General features: G+C 43.0%; 1 protein-coding gene across 1 annotated transcript in view; it reads left to right on the top strand.

Annotated features, from left to right (window-relative positions):
- The window catches only part of LOC129863810 (high affinity cAMP-specific and IBMX-insensitive 3',5'-cyclic phosphodiesterase 8B-like), an 81,753-nt gene that overhangs the window by 25,767 nt on the left and 32,785 nt on the right, over window positions 1-23,201 (top strand). The window contains exons 3-10 of the mRNA XM_055936086.1: window positions 8,527-8,717; window positions 10,645-10,704; window positions 12,778-12,835; window positions 13,363-13,451; window positions 13,671-13,749; window positions 16,894-17,034; window positions 17,187-17,275; window positions 19,894-19,948. Of these exons, the coding sequence (XP_055792061.1) occupies window positions 8,527-8,717; window positions 10,645-10,704; window positions 12,778-12,835; window positions 13,363-13,451; window positions 13,671-13,749; window positions 16,894-17,034; window positions 17,187-17,275; window positions 19,894-19,948 (762 nt within the window). The remainder of the gene's footprint in view (window positions 1-8,526; window positions 8,718-10,644; window positions 10,705-12,777; window positions 12,836-13,362; window positions 13,452-13,670; window positions 13,750-16,893; window positions 17,035-17,186; window positions 17,276-19,893; window positions 19,949-23,201) is intronic.

Raw genomic sequence — 23,201 nt, 5'->3', positions numbered from 1 at the left:
TTCAGTGATGTTACATGTTGTGGTAGAGCACAGCATGGGCAGTTTGTCTCTTCTTCACGCTACTAGAGGCGTTGGAGTGGTGGCCATTTTGATTGGCACAGAAGAGGATTTTAGGACGTGATTAGAAAGTGTAATCAGAGAGATTTGTGAAAATTACTTGTGGGGCCTGTACATTTTATTTGCATTTCAGTTATTTAGCATGCTGTTAGCCAGAGCTGTGTAAAACTAGTGCATTCAAATAAGCAGGTTGAACAACAGCATAGAAACACATCAGCGGAATCAAATCATATCAAATCCAATTTTACTTCTCACATGCGCCGAATACAACAGGTGTAGACCTTACCGTGAAATGCTTACTTACAAGCCCTTAACCTACAATGCAGTTCAAGAAATAAAGTTAAGAAAGTATTTACTAAATAACCTGAAGTAAAAAATGTAATAAAAAGTAACACAATAAAATAACATTAATGAGGCTACGTACAGGGGGTACTGGTACTAGTCAATGTGCGGGGGTACAGGTTAGTTGAGGTAATTTGTACGTGCAGGTTGGGGTAAAGTGACTCCACCAGTCACTTTTAGTCATAATCCCAGAATAAAACAAATGCACAAGACAAGTACAGTTACAGCCTTATTCTAAAAATAATATATAAAAAAATGAAATCCTCATCAATCTACACACAATACACCACAATAACAAAGCGAAAACAGATTTTTAGAAATGTTTGCTAATTTATTCAAATTAAAAATCAGAAATGCCTTTTTTACACAAGTATTCAGACCCTTTGCTATGAGACTCAAAATTGAGCTCAGGTGCATCCTGTTTCCATTGATCATCCTTGAGATGTTTCTACAACTTGATTGGAGTCCACCTGTTGTAAATTCAATTGAATGCACATGATTTGGAAAGGCGCACACCTGTCTATATAAGGGATCACAGTTGACAGTGCATGTCAGAGAAAAAACCAAGCCATGAGGTCGAAGGAGACAGCATTGTGTTGAGGCATAGATCTGGGGAAGGGTAACAAAACATTTCTGAAGTGTTGAAGGTCCTCAAGAACACAGTGGCCTCCATCATTCATAAATGGAAGAAGTTTGGAACCAACAAAATTCTTCCTCGAGCTGGCCACCAGGCCAAACTGAGCAATCGGGGGAGAAGGGCCTTGGTCAGGGAGGTGATCAAGAACGCGATGGTCTCTCTGACAGAACTCCAGAGTTCCTCTGTGGAGATGGGAAAACGTTCCAGAAGGACAACCATCTCTGCACCACTCCACCAATCAGGCCTTTATGGTAAAGTGGCCAGACGGAAGACACTCCTCAGTAAAAGGCACATGACAGCCAGCTTGGAGTTTGCCAAAAGGCACCAAAAGGACTCTCAGACCATGAGAAACAAGATTCTCTGGTCTGATGAAACAAAGATTGAACTCTTTGGCCTGAATGCCAAGTGTCACGTCTGGAGGAAACCTGGCACCATCCCTACGGTGAAGCATGGTGGTAGCAGCATCATATTGTGTGGATGTTTTTCAGCGGCAGGGACTGGGAGACTAGTCAGGATTGAGGGAAAAATGAACGGCGCAAATAAAGAGAGATTTTTGATGAAAACCTGCTCCAGAGTACTTAGGACCTCAAACTGGGCCAAAGGTTCACCTTCTAACATGACAACGACCCTAAGCACACAGCCAAGACAACGCAGGAGTGGCTTTGGGACAAGTCTCTGAATGTCCTTGAGTGGTCCAGCCAGAGCCCAGACTTGAACCCGATCTAACATCTCTGGAGAGACCTAAAAATAGCTGTGCAGTGACGCTCCCCATTCAACCTGACAGAGAACCTCCCCAAATACAGCTGTGCCAAGCTTGTAGCGTCATACCCAAGAAGACTCAAGGCTGTAATCGCTGCCAAAGGTGATCAACAAAGTACTCAGTAAAGGATCTGAATACAATTTTTTTGTTGCAAATATGTAAAAAATATAAATAATAAAAAAAAATAATAAACATGTTTTTGCTTTGTCATTATGTGGTATTGTGTGTAGACTGATGAGGGGGAAAAAACACTTGCATACATTTTTGTATATGGCTCCAACTCAATCCAAACCATCTCAATTGGGTTGAGGTCAGGTGATTGTGGAGGCCAGGTCATCTGATGCAGCACTCCATCACTCTCCTTCTTTGTCAAATATCCCTTACACACTTTTTTTGGTTACTACATGATTCCTTATGTCTTATTTCCTAGTTTTGATGTCTTCACTATTATTCTACAATGTAGAAAATAGTCAAAATAAAGAAAAACCCTGGAATAAGTAGGTGTGTCCAAATTTTTGACTGCTACAGTATACATTGCATCCAATTCTTTGGTTTAAGTGAATATAGGGGAAACACTGGAGATATCATTGCATGATAGAATGGTTTCAACATGGCGTAACAATGAGACACCACATGGCATACGGCATACATGTACACTATATAACTTTTTTCACTAGGGGTTGGTACCAAAATTATTTTCCAATTGTTCCGTTCTGAGCAGAACCTCTATTTTTTTGGGTTCCGACCAGCATAATGAAGTTCTGAACCTGTTCAACCCCTCCAAAAAATGTAGGGTTCATAAAAGTTCCATTTTGTTTGTATATTAACCCGTGAAATGAACATAGTAATTACATTTAGCTTGTGAATTTACTCCACCAGTTAGTGCAGATAGAGCATTTTGCAATGGAACGGGTAAGCTAGATGTTAACATGTTTGATTGGTCAGATATGTGCAGGAACAAACAAAACATTATTATCCGGTTCTCAAGATTTTAAAATAACGGAGATCACTTTCGTTCGCAGTTCTGTTTCTGTTTCCTCTGAAAATGTAGTTTTTTCCCCCCGGTTTTCGGTTGTGTTCCCTGAACTGGTTCCATCCCTGCTTTACACCCGATGGTGTGTGGGTTGGTGGTAGTTAAGTTTCCGGTGACCAGCTGTGAACAGCTGCTAGTTTGAGGTTGAGGTTGTGTCCTGTGGATTGGGATTAAGGCAGTGTGAGCCTTTGAGAAGGCCAGATTAGCTCCCAGGCCTTAACGCTGTTGTGTAATTTAGGAAAGGGAGTGTTAGTTACACAAGATCATAGGTGTTTTGTGTTTCTTGTGCATCTAGACATCTAGGTCTCTGTCTTTTTACATCTCTGTCATTGCGCTTGATGGAGTAATGGAATAGTCCCAAAAGTGCAAACCTCCCCCACCATCTGGCAGGCTTCACCAAATGCTCAAAGTGTTTGAAAGAAAATACATACTGAAAGGCTCTACCCTTCATCCATCCGTCTTTATTGTGCTGAATAAAACCTCCTCCAAACCTCATCTCCAGAACTCATCCATTCTTCGTTATCAGGCTGTGTAAAAGCCTCTGCAGGAGGTAGTGTCTGGCAGCAGCTGGCTGGCTGAACCAGGTGGAAGGACTAGAGACTTTATTACAACCCCTCCTCCCCATACAGCCCTCAACACACGCTCCATTAAAATAACTACTCTCCTCAAGATGTGGAGCACGCACACACACACACACGCACACACACACACACACACAAAGTCATACACACAAACAGACACACAAGGGAGCACACACACAGAAACAGACGCACACTCACACATACAGTTGCGTACACACACAGAGTCATGCACACGCACAAACAGACAGCGGAAGCACACACACATCCGCACACACCCACAGTCTCGTACGCACACAGAGTCATGCACACACAAACTCTACTGTACCATGACCTAACTCCCCACTCCCTCTTTACCTCCCTCCCACTTGAACAGGGAGAATGAGAGAGAAAAGAGAGAAGAAAAGATAAAATGCTCCGGAGGAGAGAGTTGCGTGCTGAAAGTTTCCTCCTGACATTTATCGTTCCCTCCGAGCCCTGGAAAGACTCGGTAACTCCAAATCTACTTCTCTCCGCTCCTTCGTTTCTGCACCCTGTCACAGGACTCCTCCTCAATCAGAGGGATTATTTTCCAGAGGGCTCAGAGGGTGAACTGTTGTTGACTGTAGGCTGCAGAAGACAGTATACAGGGTGCTCTGCTCTTACTTTGGACAGGGAACTTAGGATGGTCACTTAACTTAAGAAACCATATGGAGAAACATGCTGTAGCCCTCACTTCAAAACACGGGAAAAGCATTTACATGTTGTTCTGAGTGTGAGGAGTAAACCATGCTTATTAGGAATGATCCATCAGATTGATGACTGTTAGTATGTCTCCTCCACACCGTACTCCTTGGCTCTACGCCAAGAGGAGTCCCACTGACAAGACTTGGTGTAAAGCCAGTCAGCTAGATGTCTCTCGCTATCGCTCTGAGAAACTATCTGTCTAACTATCAGTCTGTCTGTCTGTCTGTCTGTCTGTCTGTCTGTCTGTCTGTCTGTCTGTCTGTCTGTCTGTCTGTTCCATACCTTCGTCCCTCTATCTGTCTAACTATCAGTCTGTCTGTCTGTCTTGTCTGCCTGTCTGTTCCATACCTTCGTCCCCCTATCTGTCTGCCTGGTCAAGGGTGTGCAGAGATGGAGGCTTAAAGGATTCTAGCTTTAACCCCTGAACTGTGATTGGCTGAGTCAGCGTGGCACAGCAGTCAGGGGTAGAGGCCCTTCTCTATGTCAGTCCTGCCTTGAGGGCAACATAGTGTGTAAACCACTTAGGGAAACCACTGGGGTTAATCACTATTAAGTGATTGTGTGTTCAAACACACTCCAACTATTTAGCACTTGGATAATAAAGATAATCATGAAAGACATCCACTTGGAGGCAGTATGATCAGTCACTTTAACTCTACCTACATGTACATATTACCTCAATTACCTCGGCTAACCGGTGCCCCCGCATATTGATTCTGTACTGGTATCGCCTGTATATAGCCTTGCTATTGTTATTTTACTGCTGCTGTTTAATTATTTGTTACTTTTATTTTCTATGTTTTACTTATCTTTTTTTCCTTTAAAACGTATTAAATCAAATCGAATCAAATTTTCAAATCCAATCCAATTGTATTTGTCACATGCGCCGAGTACAGGTGTAGACCTTACAGTGAAATGCTTACTTACAAGCACTTAACCAACAATGCCGTTTTAAGAAAAATCCCTAAAAAATAAGAAATAAATGTTATAAATAATTAAAGAGCAGCAGTAAAATAACAATAGCGAGGCTATGTACAGGGGGTACCGGTACAGAGTCAATGTGCGGGCGCACCGGTTAGGTAATATGTACATGTAGGTAGAGTTATTAAAGTGACTATGCATAGATAATAACAGAGTAGCAGCATCATAAAAGAGGGCGGGGGGTGGGCAATGCAAATAGTCTGGGTATCCATTTGATTAGGTGTTCAGGAGTCTTATGGCGTGAGTGGTAGAAGCTGTTTAGATGCCTCTTGGACCTAGACTTGGGGCTCCGGTACCACTTGCTCTGCGGTAGCAGAGAGCACAGTCTATGACTAGGGTGGCTGGAGTCTTGACAATTTTTAGGGCCTTCCTCTGACACCGCCTGGTATAGAGTTCCTGGATGGCAGGAAGCTTGGCCCAAGTGATGTACTGGGCCGTGCGCACTACCCTCTGTAGTGCCTTGCAGTCGGACGCCAAGCAGTTGCCTTACCAGGCAGTGATGCAACCCGTCAGGATACTCTCGGTGGTGCAGCTGTAGAACCTTTTGAGTATCTGAGGACCCATGCCAAATCTTTTCAGTCTCCTGAGGGGGAATAGGCTTTGTTGTGCCCTCTTCACGACTGTCATGTTGTGCTTGGACCATGTTAGTTTGTTGGTGATGTGGACACCAAGGAACTTGAAGCTCTCAACCTGCTCCACTGCAGCCCTGTTGATGAGAATGGGGGCGTGCTACCATTTCCACGTTGAGGGAGAGGTTGTTGTCCTGGCACCACACTGCCAGGTCTCTGACCTCCTCCCTATAGGCTGTCTCATTGTTGTTGGTGATCAGGCCTACCACTGTTGCGTCATCGGCAAACTTAATGATGGTGTTGGAATCGTGCCATGAAGCTGTTGTTGGTTAAGGGCTTGTAAGTAATGTGACAAATAAAATGTGATTTGATTTGATTATGTGTATGTACACGCACTCAAGCGGCAACACACACAGAACGGTGTACGTGTGGCGCCCCCTGTCTGGCCCGTGGGCGGGTGCAGGGCAGGTCGGCAGATAGTAGGATTTTGGGACGGCGTCGCCTGAGGTGTGTGTGTGTGTGTGTGGAATTTCACACGGCAGCTCCATGGTTACACAGCCCAGCTCGGGATCAAAGGGTGTAGACCTTTCACAGCCTCCTACCAATGCCAGACCCCCCCCCCCCCCTCTCTTTTCATCCTCTGTTCCCTTCTTTCCCTCGTACTCCTGGCAGTCTGTCCGGCATGACTGGCGAGACGGCTCGCTCTCTCTCATCTCCCTTCTACTCTCTTCTTGGTCTCCCTCGCGCTGTTTCTCTTTCAATCAAAACAAAATCAAATCAAATTCTATTGGTCGGCCTACACATATTTAGCAGATGGTTTTTGCAGGCGTAGCGAAATGCTTGTGTTCCTAGCACCAACAGTGCAGTAATATCTAGCAATACACATAAATCTAAAAAGTGAAACGTAATTAAGAAATCTTTATAAATCTCTTTCCCTACTTCCTTTCTCCCTGTGTTAATTGTCCATTGGGGTGTGTGTGTGTGTGTGTGTGTGTGTGTGTGTGTGTGTGTGTGTGTGTGTGTGTGTGTGTGTGTGTGTGTGTGTGTGTGTGTGTGTGTGTGTGTGTGTGTGTGTGTGTGTGTGTGTGTGTGTGTGTGTGTGTGTGTGTGTGTACACAAGTCCCTCCATTCTTGCCTCTTGTCTCTTACTGCTCTACTATAGGAGTCAAGTATTGGTAAAGTTACCATACAGTATGAAGAACAACCGGTCGGTGTACAGTACAGGCCAGACAACTGTTGGTGTGAAAACAGCTCTCATCAGCCATCATTAACTATCATCCACCTGGCTCCTGGTTACTCTTCTACTGAACAAAAATACGAACGCAACACGCAGCAATTTCAATGCTTTACTGATTAAAAAAAACATTTATATATTTCACCTTTATTTAACCAGGTAGACGCTCCCACTGGGGAGCCAGGCCTAGCCAATCAGAATGAGTTTTTCCGCACAAAAGGGCTTCATTACAGACTCCTCATTACATACTCCTCAGTTTCATCAGCTGTCTGGGTGGCCAGTCTCAGACTATCCGGCAGGTGAAGAAGCCGGATGTGGAGGTCCTGGGCTGGCGTGGTTACACGTGGTCTGTGGTTGTGAGGCCGGTTAATCATACTGCCAAATTCTCTGAAATGACGTTGGATGCGGCTTATGGTAGAGTAATGAACATTCAATTCTCTGGTAACGGCTCTGGTAGACATTCCTGCAATCAGCATGCCAATTGCACGCTCCCTCAAAACTTGAGACATCTGTGGCATTGTGTTGTGTGACAAAACTGCACATTTTAGAGTGGCCTTTTATTGTCCCCAGCACAAGGTGCACCTGTGTAATGACTATGCTGTTTCATCAGCTTCTTGATATGCCACACCTGTCAGGTGGATGGATTACCTTGGCAAAGAAAAAAATCTCACTAACAGGGATGTAAACAAACTTGTGCACAACATTTTAGAGAAATAAGCTGTGTGTATGAAACATTTCTGGGATATTTTATTTCAGCTCATGAAACATGGAACAAACATTTTACATGTTGCATTTATATTTTTGTTCTGTATAGATTAAGGAACAATAGCAGGCTTTCATTGGAATAGGAGATGCCTGGGAAAGTGGTGTGAAGTTGTGTGTTTGAACAGTTAATGCTGCAATATGTAACGTTTTGTGCGACCCGACCAAATTCACATAGAAATGTGAGTTACAGATCTGTCATTCACATTCAAATCAAGTCTAAGAAGTGGTAGATCTGTTCTATGTGAGCTATTTCTATGCTTCCCGTTCTTACGTTTCGTTTTTGCATCTTTTACTTTCGGTTTTGTACACCAGCTTCAAACAGATGAAAATTCAGTATTTTTGATTATAGAAAATATATTTCATAGCAGTTTTTATGGTGCAGTGATTATCTACACTATACATTGCTTGTTTTGTCACATAAACTGAAATTAAGTGAACTATTCAAATATTATCAACCAGGAAATGGCGGATCGATTTATGCATATTGCACCTTTAAGTGATGTATGTTTTACTATTTAATTAATTATTTTTTTGTGATACTGTACTGTATATCAGCACTTAAAAGCACTGATAAGCTTTTTAGTCTACTGATCCTAGCTTCATGTTTGATGAAAACAACTTCAGAAAGATTATAACCACACACTCTTGCTCCGACAAGCAAACAAATTATTTATGAACAAATTATTTATTAAAGTAACCAATGTTTTTGCAGCAAGCTGCCTCTGTCAGGTAAGAGGTATTTCAGACCATCTGCTCTCTCTCTCTCTCTCTTTCTCTCTCTCTCTCTCTCTCTCTCTCGCTCTCTCTCTCTCTCTCTCTCTCTCACACACACACTCTGTCCCAGGTCCTGCTGGTGTTTGCGAAGGAGGATGGTCAAAGCGATGCCTTCTGGTGGGCGTGTGACCGGGCGGGTTTCAGGTGTAACATCGCCCGAACGCCTGAGTCCGCCATCGAGTGTTTCCTGGACCAGAGCCACGAGATTGTAGTCATCGATGGACGCCACTCACGATACTTTGAGGCAGAAGCTGTCTGTCGGTAAACTCAAACTGTCTAGCTGGCCTCTTAACTAATTTAGCAATCTAAATGTTTAGCTGATCTATGGATTTCACATGACTTGGAATATAGATATGCATCACAGATACCTTAAAAAACATTTAAGGGCGAGCATCATAAAACCAGTCAGTATCTGGTGTGACCACCATTTGCCTCATGTATTGCGACACATCTCCTTTCGCATAGAGTTGATCAGGATGTTAATTGTGGCCTGTGGAATGTTGTCCCACTGCTCTTCAATGGCTGTGCGAAGTTGCTAGATATTGGCGGGAACTGGAACACACTGTCATACACGTCGATCCAGAGCATCCCAAACATGCTTAATGGGTGACATGTTTGGTGAGTATACAGGCCATGGAAGAACTGGGACATTTTCAGCTTATGTACAGATCCTTACGACATGGTGCCGTACATTATCATGCTGAAACGTGAGGTGACGGGCAGCAGATTAATGGCAGGACAATGGGCCTCAGGATCTTGTCACGATGTCTCTGTACGTTCAAATGGCCATCGATAAAATGCAATTGTGTTCATTGTCCGTAGCTTATGCCTGCCCATACAATTAACACCGCACCATGGGGCACTCTGTTCACAACATTATCATCAGCAAACCGCTCGCCTGCACAACGCCATATACATAGTCTGTGGTTGTTAGGCCGGTTGGAATAGTTCAATAATTATCTAACATTCAAGTCTCTGGCAACAGTTCTGGTAGACATTCCTGCAGTCAGCATGCCAATTGCACGCTCCCTCAAAACTTGAGACGTCTGTGGCATTGTGTTGTGTGACAAAACTGTACATTTTAGAGTGGCCTTTTATTGCCCCCAGCACAAGGTGCACCTGTGTAATGATTATGCTGTTTAATCAGCTTCTTGATATGCCACACCTGCCAGGTGGATGGATTATCTTGGCAATGGAGAACAGGGATATGAACAAATTTGTGCACAAAATATGAGAGAAATAAGATTTCTGTGCATATGGAAAATTTCTGGGATAATTATTTTTGCTGTTCATGAAACATGTTGTGTTTATATTTTTGTTCAGTGTAGATACACTAAAAATTCAAACTGTCCTAATAATCCCACCCAGTATTTATCATGTGGTCAGACCATCAAATGCTTCTTCATACAGTATCTAGTGATTAGAGTTATTAGTCACGCATGGTAATATTTTCCCAGAAGCAGAGAGAGTGGCTTTCTCTCTTCTCTATAAATACCGATCTATCACAAGTCTCATTCTTTCTTTCTCTCTCTCTCTCTCTCTCTCTCTCTCTCTTTCTCTCTCTCTCTCTCTCTCTCTCTCTCTCTCTCTCTCTCTCTCTTTCTCTCTCTCTCTCTCTCTCTCTCTCCCTCTCTCTCCCTCTCTCTCTCTCCTTCCCTCTTTCTCCTTATCTCTCTCCTCTCTCCCTCCTTCCCTCTTTCTCCTCTCTCTCCTTCCCTCTCTCTCCTTCTCTCTCTCTCTCTCTCTCTCCCTCCCTCCCTCCCTCCCTCCCTCCCTCCCTCCCTCCCTTCCTCCCTTCCTCCCTCCCATCCCTCCAGTACATTGTGTCCATGGTGAGCCTGTGTAAAGTAGAGAAATGTTATCTCATATGCAAATGACATCACTCCTCCACTGCCCACATGTTTATACTGGCACTCATTCTAAAGCCTCCTCTCATGTTGTATGTCTGTCAAATGAAGCGATCAACTCAATCACACTTATTGCTCTCAAACCTGCCTCGTGAGTTAGCTAGGGAATCTTTTAAGGTAAAGCCACAAAAGCACTTCAAGTCCTCGTATGGGGTCCGAAACATATATGTGATCATTTTGTGGTTGTGAAAATATATATTTTTCTTGACCATCTGCGGGATTTCGAGCGCTTCTGTTTTATCAGTCTCTTAGATGATCAATCTCTTGTGTCGTTGATCCAGGTTGATTCGTGCCACAAAGCGCTCAGAACACACAGTCATTCTGGCCGTCGTGCCACAGACGTGAGTATACATGTCTATCAAATCAGAATTGATTGATGGCGTTTATTGCCATTCAAGAGGATTATTTTTCTCACAACTCAAGTTACATACATACATACTCACACACACACACACACACACACACACACACACACACACACACACACACACACACACACACACACACACACACACACACACACACACACACACACACACACACACCAAATATAATGATAAATGTTTTCACGTTGATGGTGATAATGGCATGCAGTACATGTATGTGTATTCTATAATGATACAGTGCCTTCGGAAAGTATTCACACCCCTTGACTTTTTCCACATTTTGTCGTGTTACAGCCTGTATTTAAAATTGATTACATTTAGATTTTGTTTCACTGATCTACACACAATACCACATAATGTAGCCTAGTGATTAAGAGCGTTGGGCCAGTAACTGAAAGGTTGCTGGTTTGAATCCCCGAGCTGACGAGGTGAAAATCTGTCGAGATGCCCTTGAGCAAGGCACTTAACCCTAATTGCTCCTGTAAGTCGCTCTGGATAAGGGCGTCTGCTAAATGACTGAAATGTAAATGTCAAAGTGGGATTTTGTTTATAGAACATTTTTTAAATTAATAAAAAATTAACAGCTGAAATATCTTGAGTCAATAAGTATTCAACCCCTTTGTTATGACAAGCTTATATACGTTCAGGAGTAAAAATGTGCTTAGCAAATTGCATAATAAGTTGCATGGACTCATTGCATGTTCAATAATAGTGGTTAACAGGATTTTTTTAACGACTACCCCATCTCTGTACCCCACACATACAATTATCTGTAAGGTCTCTCAATTGAGAAGTGAAGCACAGATTCAGCCACAAAGACCAGGGAGGTTTATTCAATGCCTCGCAATGAGGGGCAACAATTGGTAAATGTGTAAACAAACCCAGCTGAATATCCCTTTGATCATGGTGAAGTTATTAATTTCACTTTGGATGGTGTATCAATACACCCAGTCACTACAAAGGTACAGGCATCCTTCCTAACTCAGTTAACGGAGAGGAAGGAAACAGCTTAGGGATTTCACCATGAGGCCAATGGGGATTTTAAAACAGTTACAGAGTTTAATGGCTCTGATATGAGAAAGCTGAGGATGGATCAACAACATTGCTCCACAATACTAACCTGACTGACTAGAGTGAAAAGAAGGAAGCATGAAAAGAATACAAATATTCCAAAACATGCATCTGGTTTGCAACAAGGCACTTAAGTAATACTGCAAAAACTGTGGCAAAGAAATTAACTTTCTTTCCTGAAATACAAAGCGTTATGTTTGGGGCAAATCCAACACAACACACTTCATATTTTCAAGCATGTTGGTGGCTGCATCATGTTATGGGTATGCTTGTCATTGGCAAGGACTAGGGTTTTTTTCAGGATAAAAAATAACAGAATACAGCTATAAGCACAGGCAAAATGCTAGAAGAAAACCTGGTTCAGTTTGCTTTCCAACAGATACTGGGAGAGGAATTCACCTTTCAGCAGGACAATAGCCAAAAACACAAGTCCAAATCTACACTGGAGTTGTTTACCAAGACAACATTGAATGTTTCTTAGTGGCCTAGTTACAGTTTTGACTTAAATTGGCTTGAAAATCTATGGCAAGACTTGAAAATGGCTGTCTAGCAATGATTTTTAAAAGAACAATGGCCAAATATTGTACAATCCAGGTGTGCAAAGCTCTATGAGACTTACCCCAAAACACTCACAGCTGTAATCGCCTCCAAAGGGGCTTCTACAAAGTATTGACTCAGAGGTGTGAATACTTATGTAAACTAGATATTTATGTATTTAATTTTCAATAAATTTGCAACAATTTTTTTTTCGCTTTGTAAATATGGGGTATTGTGTGTAGATGGGTGAGAAACAAAATATATTTATTTCATTTTGAATTCAGGCTGTAACACAACAAAATGTGAAATAAGTCAAGGGGTATGCATACATTTCTGAAGGCACTGTATGTATATCATATGTGAGCTGATGATGATAATGTCATAGTGTGTACTGTCTATGCTGTTCTCTCTACTCTATAGGCCTTCAGGTCAGGGGGAGCAGTCTGTTCTTCCTCTCCTCTGCGCTGGATTCAGCAGAGTATGTACTCTTCTCCTTCTATGTTCTCTATGTACTATAGGGGGAAGAGGGGATATTACTTTATATGGCATGACATCTGCCCCCACCATCTCCTCTGGGACTCTGTAAAGTGTACTGAGCCAGACAACTCAAAACACTCATGCTATCCTATCATCCATCTGCTGAGTCAGTCAGTCAGCCAGTCAGCTAGCTCATCTTATAAACACATCACAGTGTTTACCAACTGTACTGTAGTGTTCTGGACTTTATTGTATGTGAGCAGTCTATTTAACATGTCAGCAGGTCACAGCTCTCATCACATGTCCTACCTCCAGGCTGAAAGGTCCGCAGCTCATAGCTGACTATGTTTGTCATATTTCACTTCATGTCTCCCTCTCTCTTTGTCTTTCTCTCTCTCTCTCTCTCTCTCTCTCTCTCTCTCTCTCTCTCTCTCTCTCTCTCTCTCTCTCTCTCTCTCTCTCTCTCTCTCTCTCTCTCTCTCTCTCTATCTCTCTCTCTCTCTCTCTCTCTATCTCTCTCTCTGTCAGAAGTATGTGGAGAACAGTAGTGTCTCTGCCTGCTATAATGAGTTGCTCCAGATTGAACATGGAGAGGTGCGCTGCCAGTTCAAACTCAGGTACATTGGGCCTCACACACACTCACTCACACACTCACACACACACACACACACACACACTCACACACACACACACACACACACACACACACACACACACACACACACACACACACACACACACACACACACACACACACACACACACACACACACACACACACACACACACACTCACTATGTATGACTAAACAGATTGCTCTCTCTTCTCTCCCTCAGGGCGTGTAACTCAGTGTTCACTGCTCTGGACCACTGTCAGGAGGCTGTGGAGATCACCAGTGAAGACCATGTGATACAGGTATACACACACACCATTGGCGTAGCGTAAACCCTGCAGCCCCCGCACGGAGGGGGCCCACAAGCTCTGGGGGCCCATGCACTGGTCATCTCATATTTACAGTTGAAGTTGGACGTTTACATGCACTTTAGCCAAATACATTTAACTCAGTTTTTCAGTTCCTGACATTTAATCCTAGTAAAAATTCCCTGTCTTAGGTCAGTTAGGATCACCACTTTATTTTAAGAATGTGAAATGTCAGAATAATAGTAGAGAGAATGATTTATTTCAGCTTTAATTTCTTTCATCACATTCCCAGTGGGTCAGAAGTTTACATGCACTGAATTAGTATTTGATAGGATTGCCTTTAAATTGTTGAACTTGGGTCAAACGTTTCAGGTAGCCTTCCACAAGTGTCCCACAATAAGTTGGGTGAATTTTGGCCCATTCCTCCTGACAGAGCTGGTGTAACTGAGTCAGGTTTGTAGGCCTCCTTGCTCGCACACACTTTTCAGTTCTGCCCACAAAGTTTCTATAGGATTGAGGTCAGGACTTTGTGATGGCCACTCCAACACATTGACTTTGTCGTCCTTAAGCCATTTTGCTACAACTTTGGAAGTATGCTTGGGGTCATTGTCCATTTGGAAGCCCCATTTGCGACCAAGCTTTAACTTCCTGACTGATGTCTTGAGATGTTGCTTCAATATATCCACCTCATTTTCCTCCCTCATGATGCCATCTAGTTTGTGAAGTGCACCAGTCCCTCCTGCAGCAAAGCACCCCCACAACATGATGCTGCCACCCCCGTGCTTCATGGTTGGGATGGTGTTCTTTGGCTTGCAAGCCTCCCCCTTTTTCCTCCAAACATAACGATGGTCATTATGGCCAAACAGTTCTATTTTTGTTTCATCAGACCAGAGGACATTTGATTTGCACTTTTCGCATCAAAGTACATTCATCTTTAGGAGACAGAACGTGTCTCCTTCCTGAGCGGTATGATGGCTGCGTGGTCCCATGGTGTTTATACTTGCGTATTATTGTTTGTACAGATGAACGTGGTACCTTCAGGCATTTGGAAATTGCTCCCAAGGATGTACCAGACTTGTGGAGGTCTACAATTATGTCAATTAGCCTATCAGAAGCTTCTAAAGCCATGACATAATTTTCTGGAATTTTCCAAGCTCTTTGAAGGCACAGTCAATTTAGTGTACGTAAACTTCTGACCCACTGGAATTGTGATAGAGTGAAATAATCTGTCCGTAAACAATTGTTGGAAAAATGCCTTGTGTCATGCACAAAGTAGATGTCCTAACCAACTTGCCAAAACTATAGTTTGTTAACAAGAAATTTGTGGAGTGGTTGAAAGATGAGTTTTAATGACTCCAACAATGTCTCCATGTAAACTTCTGACTTCAACTGTGTATTTAAAAAAAAAAAAAAAAAAAGCTTTTGACAGTAACCCTCCTTTTTAATTTGCACATGTAGCAAGCCAAGTGTTGTGTTGACCAATCTACATTGGTATAGGTGAGTCAGGCAGACAATAGTCTTCACACATCGTGTATCTAGTTCAAAAAAGACAAGGGGAATCAGGTCAGACTCTTGATATGGATGGAGAGTGAGTATGTTCTTCAAGATGGATAAAGACAAGGCCAGACCAAGTGGTGCACAAAAACAACGCAAGAAAGCTTTATCTGATCATGGTCGTGCCAAATTACCGAATTACCAACTCGTCCTCAACCAACGAAACACCCTCGCAGGCAGAAGCTAGTAGGAAGAGGAGGAGGGTTATGTAGCAGCTGGCACTAGCAGCCTACCAGTCCCGACCACTGTCCCCCGACCCGGCCATGACAGTGGCCTTCCTCTTCGTCCTCCCCTCGAGAACAGTGGCAGTTCCTCTAGTGAGAGTGCCGGCCCTCCTTCTCCTCTTCCTCTTCGTCCTCCCCTCGAGAACAGTGGCAGTTCCTATAGTGAGAGTGCCGGCCCTCCTTCTCCTCTTCCTCTTCGTCCTCCCCTCGAGAACAGTGGCAGTTCCTGTAGTGAGAGTGCCGGCCCTCCTTCTCCTCTTCCTCTTCGTCCTGCCCTCGAGAACAGTGGCAGTTCCTCTAGTGAGAGTGCCGACCCTCCTTCTCCTCCTCCTCCTCTTCGTCCTGCCCTCGAGAACAGTGGCAGTTCCCATAGTGAGAGTGCCGGCCCTCCTTCTCCTCCTCCTCCTCTTCGTCCTGCCCTCGAGAACAGTGGCAGTTCCCATAGTGAGAGTGCCGGCCCACGTTCTCCTCCTCCTCCTCTCCCAGAAAACTAAGCTGATGACTGCCGGAGACCTAGCGGCAGCTCTTGAGAGCAACCCCCCTTCTGTGAACACTGGTAACCCTACGAGTGATGAGACGGATGGCCCCGACAGCGTGGAGTCCGTGTAATATAAATAGGCTACCAGCTAAATACTAGCTATAGACAGGCTGCATTGTCTGCATAAGGAAACAATCACTAGCAAGCGATTGTTTTGACGATGGACTGATTGTATTATTTGGCGTTAGTAGATTGGTTTTACGCGGCACAAACTTCCTATCCAAGCTGCTAGAGAGCACGAGGACAACTAAGGTAGACTATAGGCCTACAGGACAGTTGTACATGAAAAAATACATCAATTGGTTACTGATTAGTATGCTGTTGCATCAAACATTCCTTTTACAATCTGCAATGTTTGAATTTCCTACTTGAATGACTGAACAAGTAAATACATTATTGCCACCAGCCAGCATTCTAAATAGCAGCATTGCGACCCTGTAGGCCGATAGCTTCATGAAACATAAACGTTAGGCTTAACATGAGAAAATGACAACCACATCATCTGATAGCATATCGATAGGCAGCCGCGTAGACGGTGCAATTTCAGAACCATGGACAGCGATCGATAGTATATGCTTTGTGAGTGGCTGAAGCGGTTAAAAATATTAAATGTAGGGAGGGGAGGGCCCAAACTCCGACATTGAGGTGGTTGAGAAACTACGCTACGCCAGTGACACGCGCGCACACACACACACACATGCACACACACACACAAAACGCAGTCGGTCTTGACCTTGCTGGGTCGTTTAGGTATTCAGTGAAATGATGGTGAAATAAAGTTCAAATGGAAAAAACAATCCTTCTCTCTCCCTCCTCCCCCAGTATGTGAACCCGGCATTTGAGTGTATGATGGGTTACCACAAGGGAGAGTTGATAGGGAAAGAGCTGACGGAACTCCCAAAGAGTGACAAGAACCGAGCAGATCTTCTAGACACCATCAACACCTGCATCAAGAAAGGAAAGGTGAGAGCGCATTAGACACTGAAAAACCTCGGGACCTCAATGAAGAACATCCATCTATATTTTTTTCCTCCTGTGTTTTCTATTCAGTTGTCCGATTGTCATTCTCTATGAGTGTTGTGGTGTCGTCTGACTATAGTTTTCTCTATGTCTAGGAGTGGCAGGGGATTTACTACGCCAGGAGGAAGTCGGGTGACAGCATACAGCAGCACGTCAAGATCACGCCTGTGATTGGCCAGGGAGGGTAAGCCACTGCCTTCATCGCTTCCACTTAAATAACACGTTTATCTACTCTGGCAAGCCGCTGTCTTCCTCAGTTGATGTGCGTGGGTAAAATCACTAGGGAAGCCAAGCCAATAAAAAAGCCAAAAAGCCAAATTGTGCTGTTTCCTGTATAATCCATTTGTTCAGACTCCACCGTGATATACAATAAGGTCATGACAACAAACAGTCACACAGTGGTGGAATGAATTCAACTACACATATGTTTGTTTCATCACAAACTGGAGAGCAACATCTGTCCGGTGAATTCCACAAAGCAAATATTGCACATTTTGTTACATTACAGACTTTTTCTAAAATGGATTAAATTGTTATTTTCCCTCCTCAATCTACACACAATACCCCATAATGACAAAGCAAAAACAGGTTTTTAGAAATGTTTGCAAATCTATAAAAAAATATCTACACTACCGTTCAAAAGTTTGGGGTAACTTAGAAATGTTCTTGTTTTTGAAAGAAAAGCACATTTTTTGTCCATTAAAATAACATCAAATTGATCAGAAATACAGTGAAGACATTGTTATTGTTGTAAATGACTTTTGTTGCTGGAAACGGCTGATTTTTAATGGAATATCTACATAGGTGTACAGAAGCCCATTATCAGCAACCATCACTCTTGTGTTCCAATGGCATGTTGTGTTAGCTAATCCAAGTTTATCATTTTAAAAGGCTAATTGATCATTAGAAAACTTTGCAACTTTGCAATTATGTTAGCACAGCTGGAAACTGTTGTTCTGATTAAAGAAGCAATAAAACTGGCCTTCTTTAGACTAGTTGAGTATCTGGAGCATCAGCATTTGTGGGTTCGATTACAGGCTCAAAATGGCCAGAAACAAAGAACTTTCTTCTGAAACTCGTCAGTCTATTCTTGTTCTGAGAAATGAAGGCTATTCCATGCGAGAAATTGCCAATGAACTGAAGATCTCATACAAAGCTGCGCAAACTGGCTCTAACCAGAATATAAATAGGAGTGGGAGGCCCCGGTGCACAACTGAGCAAGAGGACAAGTACATTAGAGTGTCTAGTTTGAGAAACAGACGCCTCACACGTCCTCAACTGCCAGCTTCATTAAATAGTACCCGCAAAACACCAGTCTCAACGTCAACAGTGAAGAGACAACTCCAGGATGTTGGCCTTCTAGGCAGAGTTGCAAAGAAAAGGCCATATCTCAGACTGGCCAATAAAAAGAAAAGATTAAGATGGGCAAAAGAACAGACACTGGACAGATGAACTCTGCCTAGAAGGCCAGCATCCCGGAGTCGCCTCTTATGTAAATAAGGTTCTTCTGTTTTTTAATTTTAATACACTTGCAAAACTTCGAAAACAGTGTTTTCAAAATTATGGGGTTTTGTGTGTAGATTGATGATTATTCTTTTTTCAATTGAATCAATTTTATAATAAGGCTGTAATGTAACAAAATGTGGAAATAGTCAAGGGGTCTGAAAACTTTCTGAATGCACTGTATATGCTTAGTTTAATACACTGGAAACAAAGTTTAAGATACCAAAAACAATTTAGTCCGATCAATTTCTAAATATAGTTTCTAAATATCATGTGTCTGTCCATGATACTGATTTCTGTCTGTGTGTGTTTGCGCGCAATTGAAAAAATGAAAGGCTTTTGCAGACTAGTTGAATGCCAATGCCATCCTCTTCTCTTTCATGTTGGCAAAACGGTCTATGGCTTTCAGTTTGGTTTTCATTGGCTACTTAGCTTAAATGCTTGCGAGCATAACTTCCTCTCATGGGCAGCAATGAACCAGCTAAGTTAGCTAGCTAGTTAACGTGATGGTACTTGCTACATCTAGGCTACATATTGAACTTCAATCGTCTCAGGCAAGTGTCACAACATATTCATTCATGATAAGATCAGAACTGCTGTCTTAATCGTTTGGCGTATAAAAAAAATTAAGTACAAACCACAAGTCCAAATCCACATCTCCGTCCATGGCTTAGGAACGGGACGGTTTTGCAAGCTAACTACTGCAGGACATCAACACAAGCAGACAAGAATGATGACATTTTGCTTAGGATGTGATTTGATCGGTGCGAAGCCAAATCCAAACTGGTCTCCCTTGGGGGGTGTTTTTCTGCGCCAGGACAACCCACAGTTGAGCTCAACGCTGATTGGCTAATTATTTAATCATTGTTTTTTCAAGGGAGCCCAAATGCTTGCTGGCATCAATCAATCAAATGCTATGGCGGCAACATGTCATACTCTTTTGTTCCAGACAGCATCAGATACATGGGCTACACATACTGAGACAGAGGGGCGCTGTTTCCCTCGCTCGGATGATTTCTCCGGTGAGATTCAGCCACTTGCGAATTGACAGAAAATTACGAAAACACAGAGAGACAAAATATTATTTTTATTTTTTGGGGTCAAACATTTGTGGAAGCCCGGCTTCCCTTGTCATCCATGAATACCCGCCACTGGTCTTCCTTCTAGGAGAACCGCTTACAGTTAATTGGATGTTAACTGGTTGTTTAAATGGTTAACTGGTGGTTGACATGTTTTTAACTGGTAACTGGTTACATATGGTTCCCAATCTAATATGCTTTTCTTTCAATCTCTTTACAGAAAGATCCGCCATTTTGTGTCCATCAAGAGGCCCCACAGTGACAACAACAAACAGGTGAGCCATGCAGCCAGTAGTTAGATAAACAGGCATGAAAGTTATTTTTATGTTTCATGTAACCAGAGCAGTCAAGGTGGTCTTAATCATTGGTAGATAGCTACATGATCTATTCTTCAACTATGTGTACATAAGAGAAATATATACCCCGTCAAGAAAATAAAAAAACATTTATTGATCTCCCCTTTTTTTCTGTCAAGTATCACATAACTTCAGTGTGATGTAACTCATATGGCCTCAATGTCTTGTGGATCAATGGCAGCTCTATGCTGTATGGAAGGCAGGTGGTGTTTCCTGTGCTTTTCCCTTATATGCTAGCATTGTAGCTATATGGTACACATGCAACCTCAAGTGGATCAGGGACAGCCCTATGATAGCCATGTGAAGACCATTTTTCTACTACTGTATGATGCCTTTCATTGCAGTACAATGTGTATGGCAACTGCTCTGCATCCGACCGCAAGGCTCCCTGCCATCCAGGACCTCTATACCAGGCGGTGTCAGAGGAAAGACCTAAAAATTGTCAAAGACTCCAGCCACCCAAGTCACAGTCTGTTCTCTCTGCTAACGCACGGCAAGCGGTACCGTAGCAACAAGTCTGCGACCAAAAGGCTCCTGAACAGCTTCTATCCCAAAGCCATAACACTGCTGAACAGTTCATTAAATGGCTACCCGGACTTTCTGCTTTTCACTCCCTACCTAAATGTGCATAGTACTTCCATCAATCATCGAAACGACATGTACATATTACCTCAATCAATCACCCCAACTGCCTTGTACCTCCTGCACTGACTCAGTACCAGTGCTCCTTGTATATAACCCATATGTAGCCTTGTTATTGTCATTTAATTGTTACTAGTTTCTTTTGATCTATTTGTTCATTTTCTTACTTTTTAACTGCATTGTTGGGAAAGGGCTCGTAAGTAAGCATTTCACGGTGAAGTCGATACTTCTATGTTACAAATGTAATTTAATTTGAATATGTTGGCCTCACGTGTTCTGTACCAGTCTGACAGACAGCACTATGCTATGTGGTAGTCATTGCAAGTCCACTCTACTGTGTATGTACAGTACCATGTGAGTAAGAGAAGTTGTCTAATGTCTGTGGACCTACTGTAGGTTGCTTTGGCATGCTAGCATTGTTATGGCATTTATGGCATCTGTAGTCTATAGTGGCCTGTATTGTTTTGGCTTGCTCACAAGCACGTGGTGCTCAGTGGGGTTGTAGGCTAAGAGCTAGTGTTCATGCTAAGCTAAGCTAGCGCTAAGCTACAATAAGCATCCCCTGCTAAGGCCTGAGAGGGCTAGCAGCCAGACACCGCCAGAGCTATTAATACCTTCAGGCCAAGTTAGCTGCTCTCTGACCTGTGCTACGCTAGGCTAGCTAGCCGCTGCCTTTCATCTACTGTCTCTGACTGGCGGTGAGTCCGATGTTTGCATCTGCGTGCCAAAGCCGAGCGCTGTTCTGTTCTCTCTCTCCTGACTCTTATCCTTGGGAATTACTAGGTTTTCTCTGGTCCTACATGTGACAGATCTCCTCATCCTATTTGTTTAGCATTATAACATTTAAAAGAGGTTTGTTTTTCATCTCAATGGGGGACAGTGGGTTAAGTTTAGCAATTCTTTACATTCATCTTCACTCTGTCAAGGGAAATATAGTATTCTTTCTAACAAAGATATCTACACTGAAAATAAATATAAACGCAACATGCAACGATTTGAAAGATTTACCTGAGTTACAGTTCATATAAGGGAATCAGTCAATTGAAATAAATTCATTAGGCGCCCTAATCTATGGTTTTCACATCACTGGGAATACAGATATGCATCTGTTGGTAACAGATACCTTATTAAAGATAGGGGCGTGGATCAGAAAACCAGTCAGTGTCTGGTGTGACCATGATTTTCCTCATGCAACGCAACACATATCCTTCTCATAGAGTTGATCAGGCTGCTGATTGTGGCCTGTGGAACGTCATCCCACTCCTCTTCAATGGCTGTGAGAAGTTGCTGGATATTGGCCGGAACTAGAACACCCTGTCGCACACGTCGATCCAGAGCATCCCAAACATGCTCAATGAGTGACATGTCTGAATAGTATGCAGGCCATGAAAGAACTGGGACATTTTCAGCTTCCAGGAAATGTGTACAGATCCTTGCGACATGGGGCCATGAATTACCATGCTGAAACATGAGGTGATGGCGGCGGATGAATGGCATGACAATGGACCTCAGGATCTCGTCACGGTATCTCTGTGCATTCAAAATGCCATCGATAAAATGCAATTGTGTTCATTCATTTTTCCTGCCCTTACCATAAACCCAACACCACCATGGGACACTCTGTTCACAACGTTGACATCAGCAAACTTTTCGCCCACACGACACCATACTGCCCGGTACAGTTGAAACCGGGATTTATCCGTGAAGAGCACACTTCTCGAGTGTGCCAGTGGCCATCGAAGGTGAGCATTTGCCCACTGAAGTCGGTTACGACGCCAAATTGCAGTCAGGTTAAGACTTTGGTGAGGAGGATGAGCACGCAGATGAGCATCCCTGAGACGGTTTCTGACAGTTTGTGCAGGAATTCTTTGGTTGTGCAAACCCACAGTTTCATTAGCTGTCTGGGGGGCTAGTCTCAGATGATCCTCCAGGTGAAGAAGTCAAATGTGGATGTCCTAGGCTGGTGTGGTTACACGTGGTCTGCGGTTTTTGAGGCAGGTTGGACGTAATGCCAAATTCTCTAAAATGATTTAGAGAAATTAACATTCAATTCTCTGGCAACAGCTCTAGTGGACATTCCTGCAGTCAGCATGCTAATTGCATGCTCCCTCAAAACTTGAGACATACAGTGCATTCGGAAAGTATTCAGACCCCTTGACTTTTTCCACATTTTGTTACGTTACAGCTTTATTCTAAAATAGATTTTTTTTTAATTACATCATCAATATACACACAATACCTCATAATGCCAAAGCAAAAACTGATTTTAGCCATTTTTGCAAATGTATATAAAAAACTGATATCACATTTACATAAGTATTCAGACCCTTTTCTCAGTACTTTGTTGAAACACCTTTGGTAGTGATTATAGCCTCAAGTCTTCTTGGGTATGATGCTGAAAGCTTTGCACATCTGTATTTGGGGAGTTTCTCCCATTCTTCTCTGTAGATCCTCTCAAGCTCTGTCAGGTTGGATGGGGAGCATCGTGGCACAGCTATTTTCAGGTCTCTCCAGAGATGTTCGATCGGGT

This window comes from Salvelinus fontinalis, chromosome 10, assembly GCF_029448725.1.
Source record: "Salvelinus fontinalis isolate EN_2023a chromosome 10, ASM2944872v1, whole genome shotgun sequence".
NCBI classification, from domain to species: domain Eukaryota; kingdom Metazoa; phylum Chordata; class Actinopteri; order Salmoniformes; family Salmonidae; genus Salvelinus; species Salvelinus fontinalis.
This window is presented reverse-complemented; position numbering and strand designations above follow the sequence as displayed.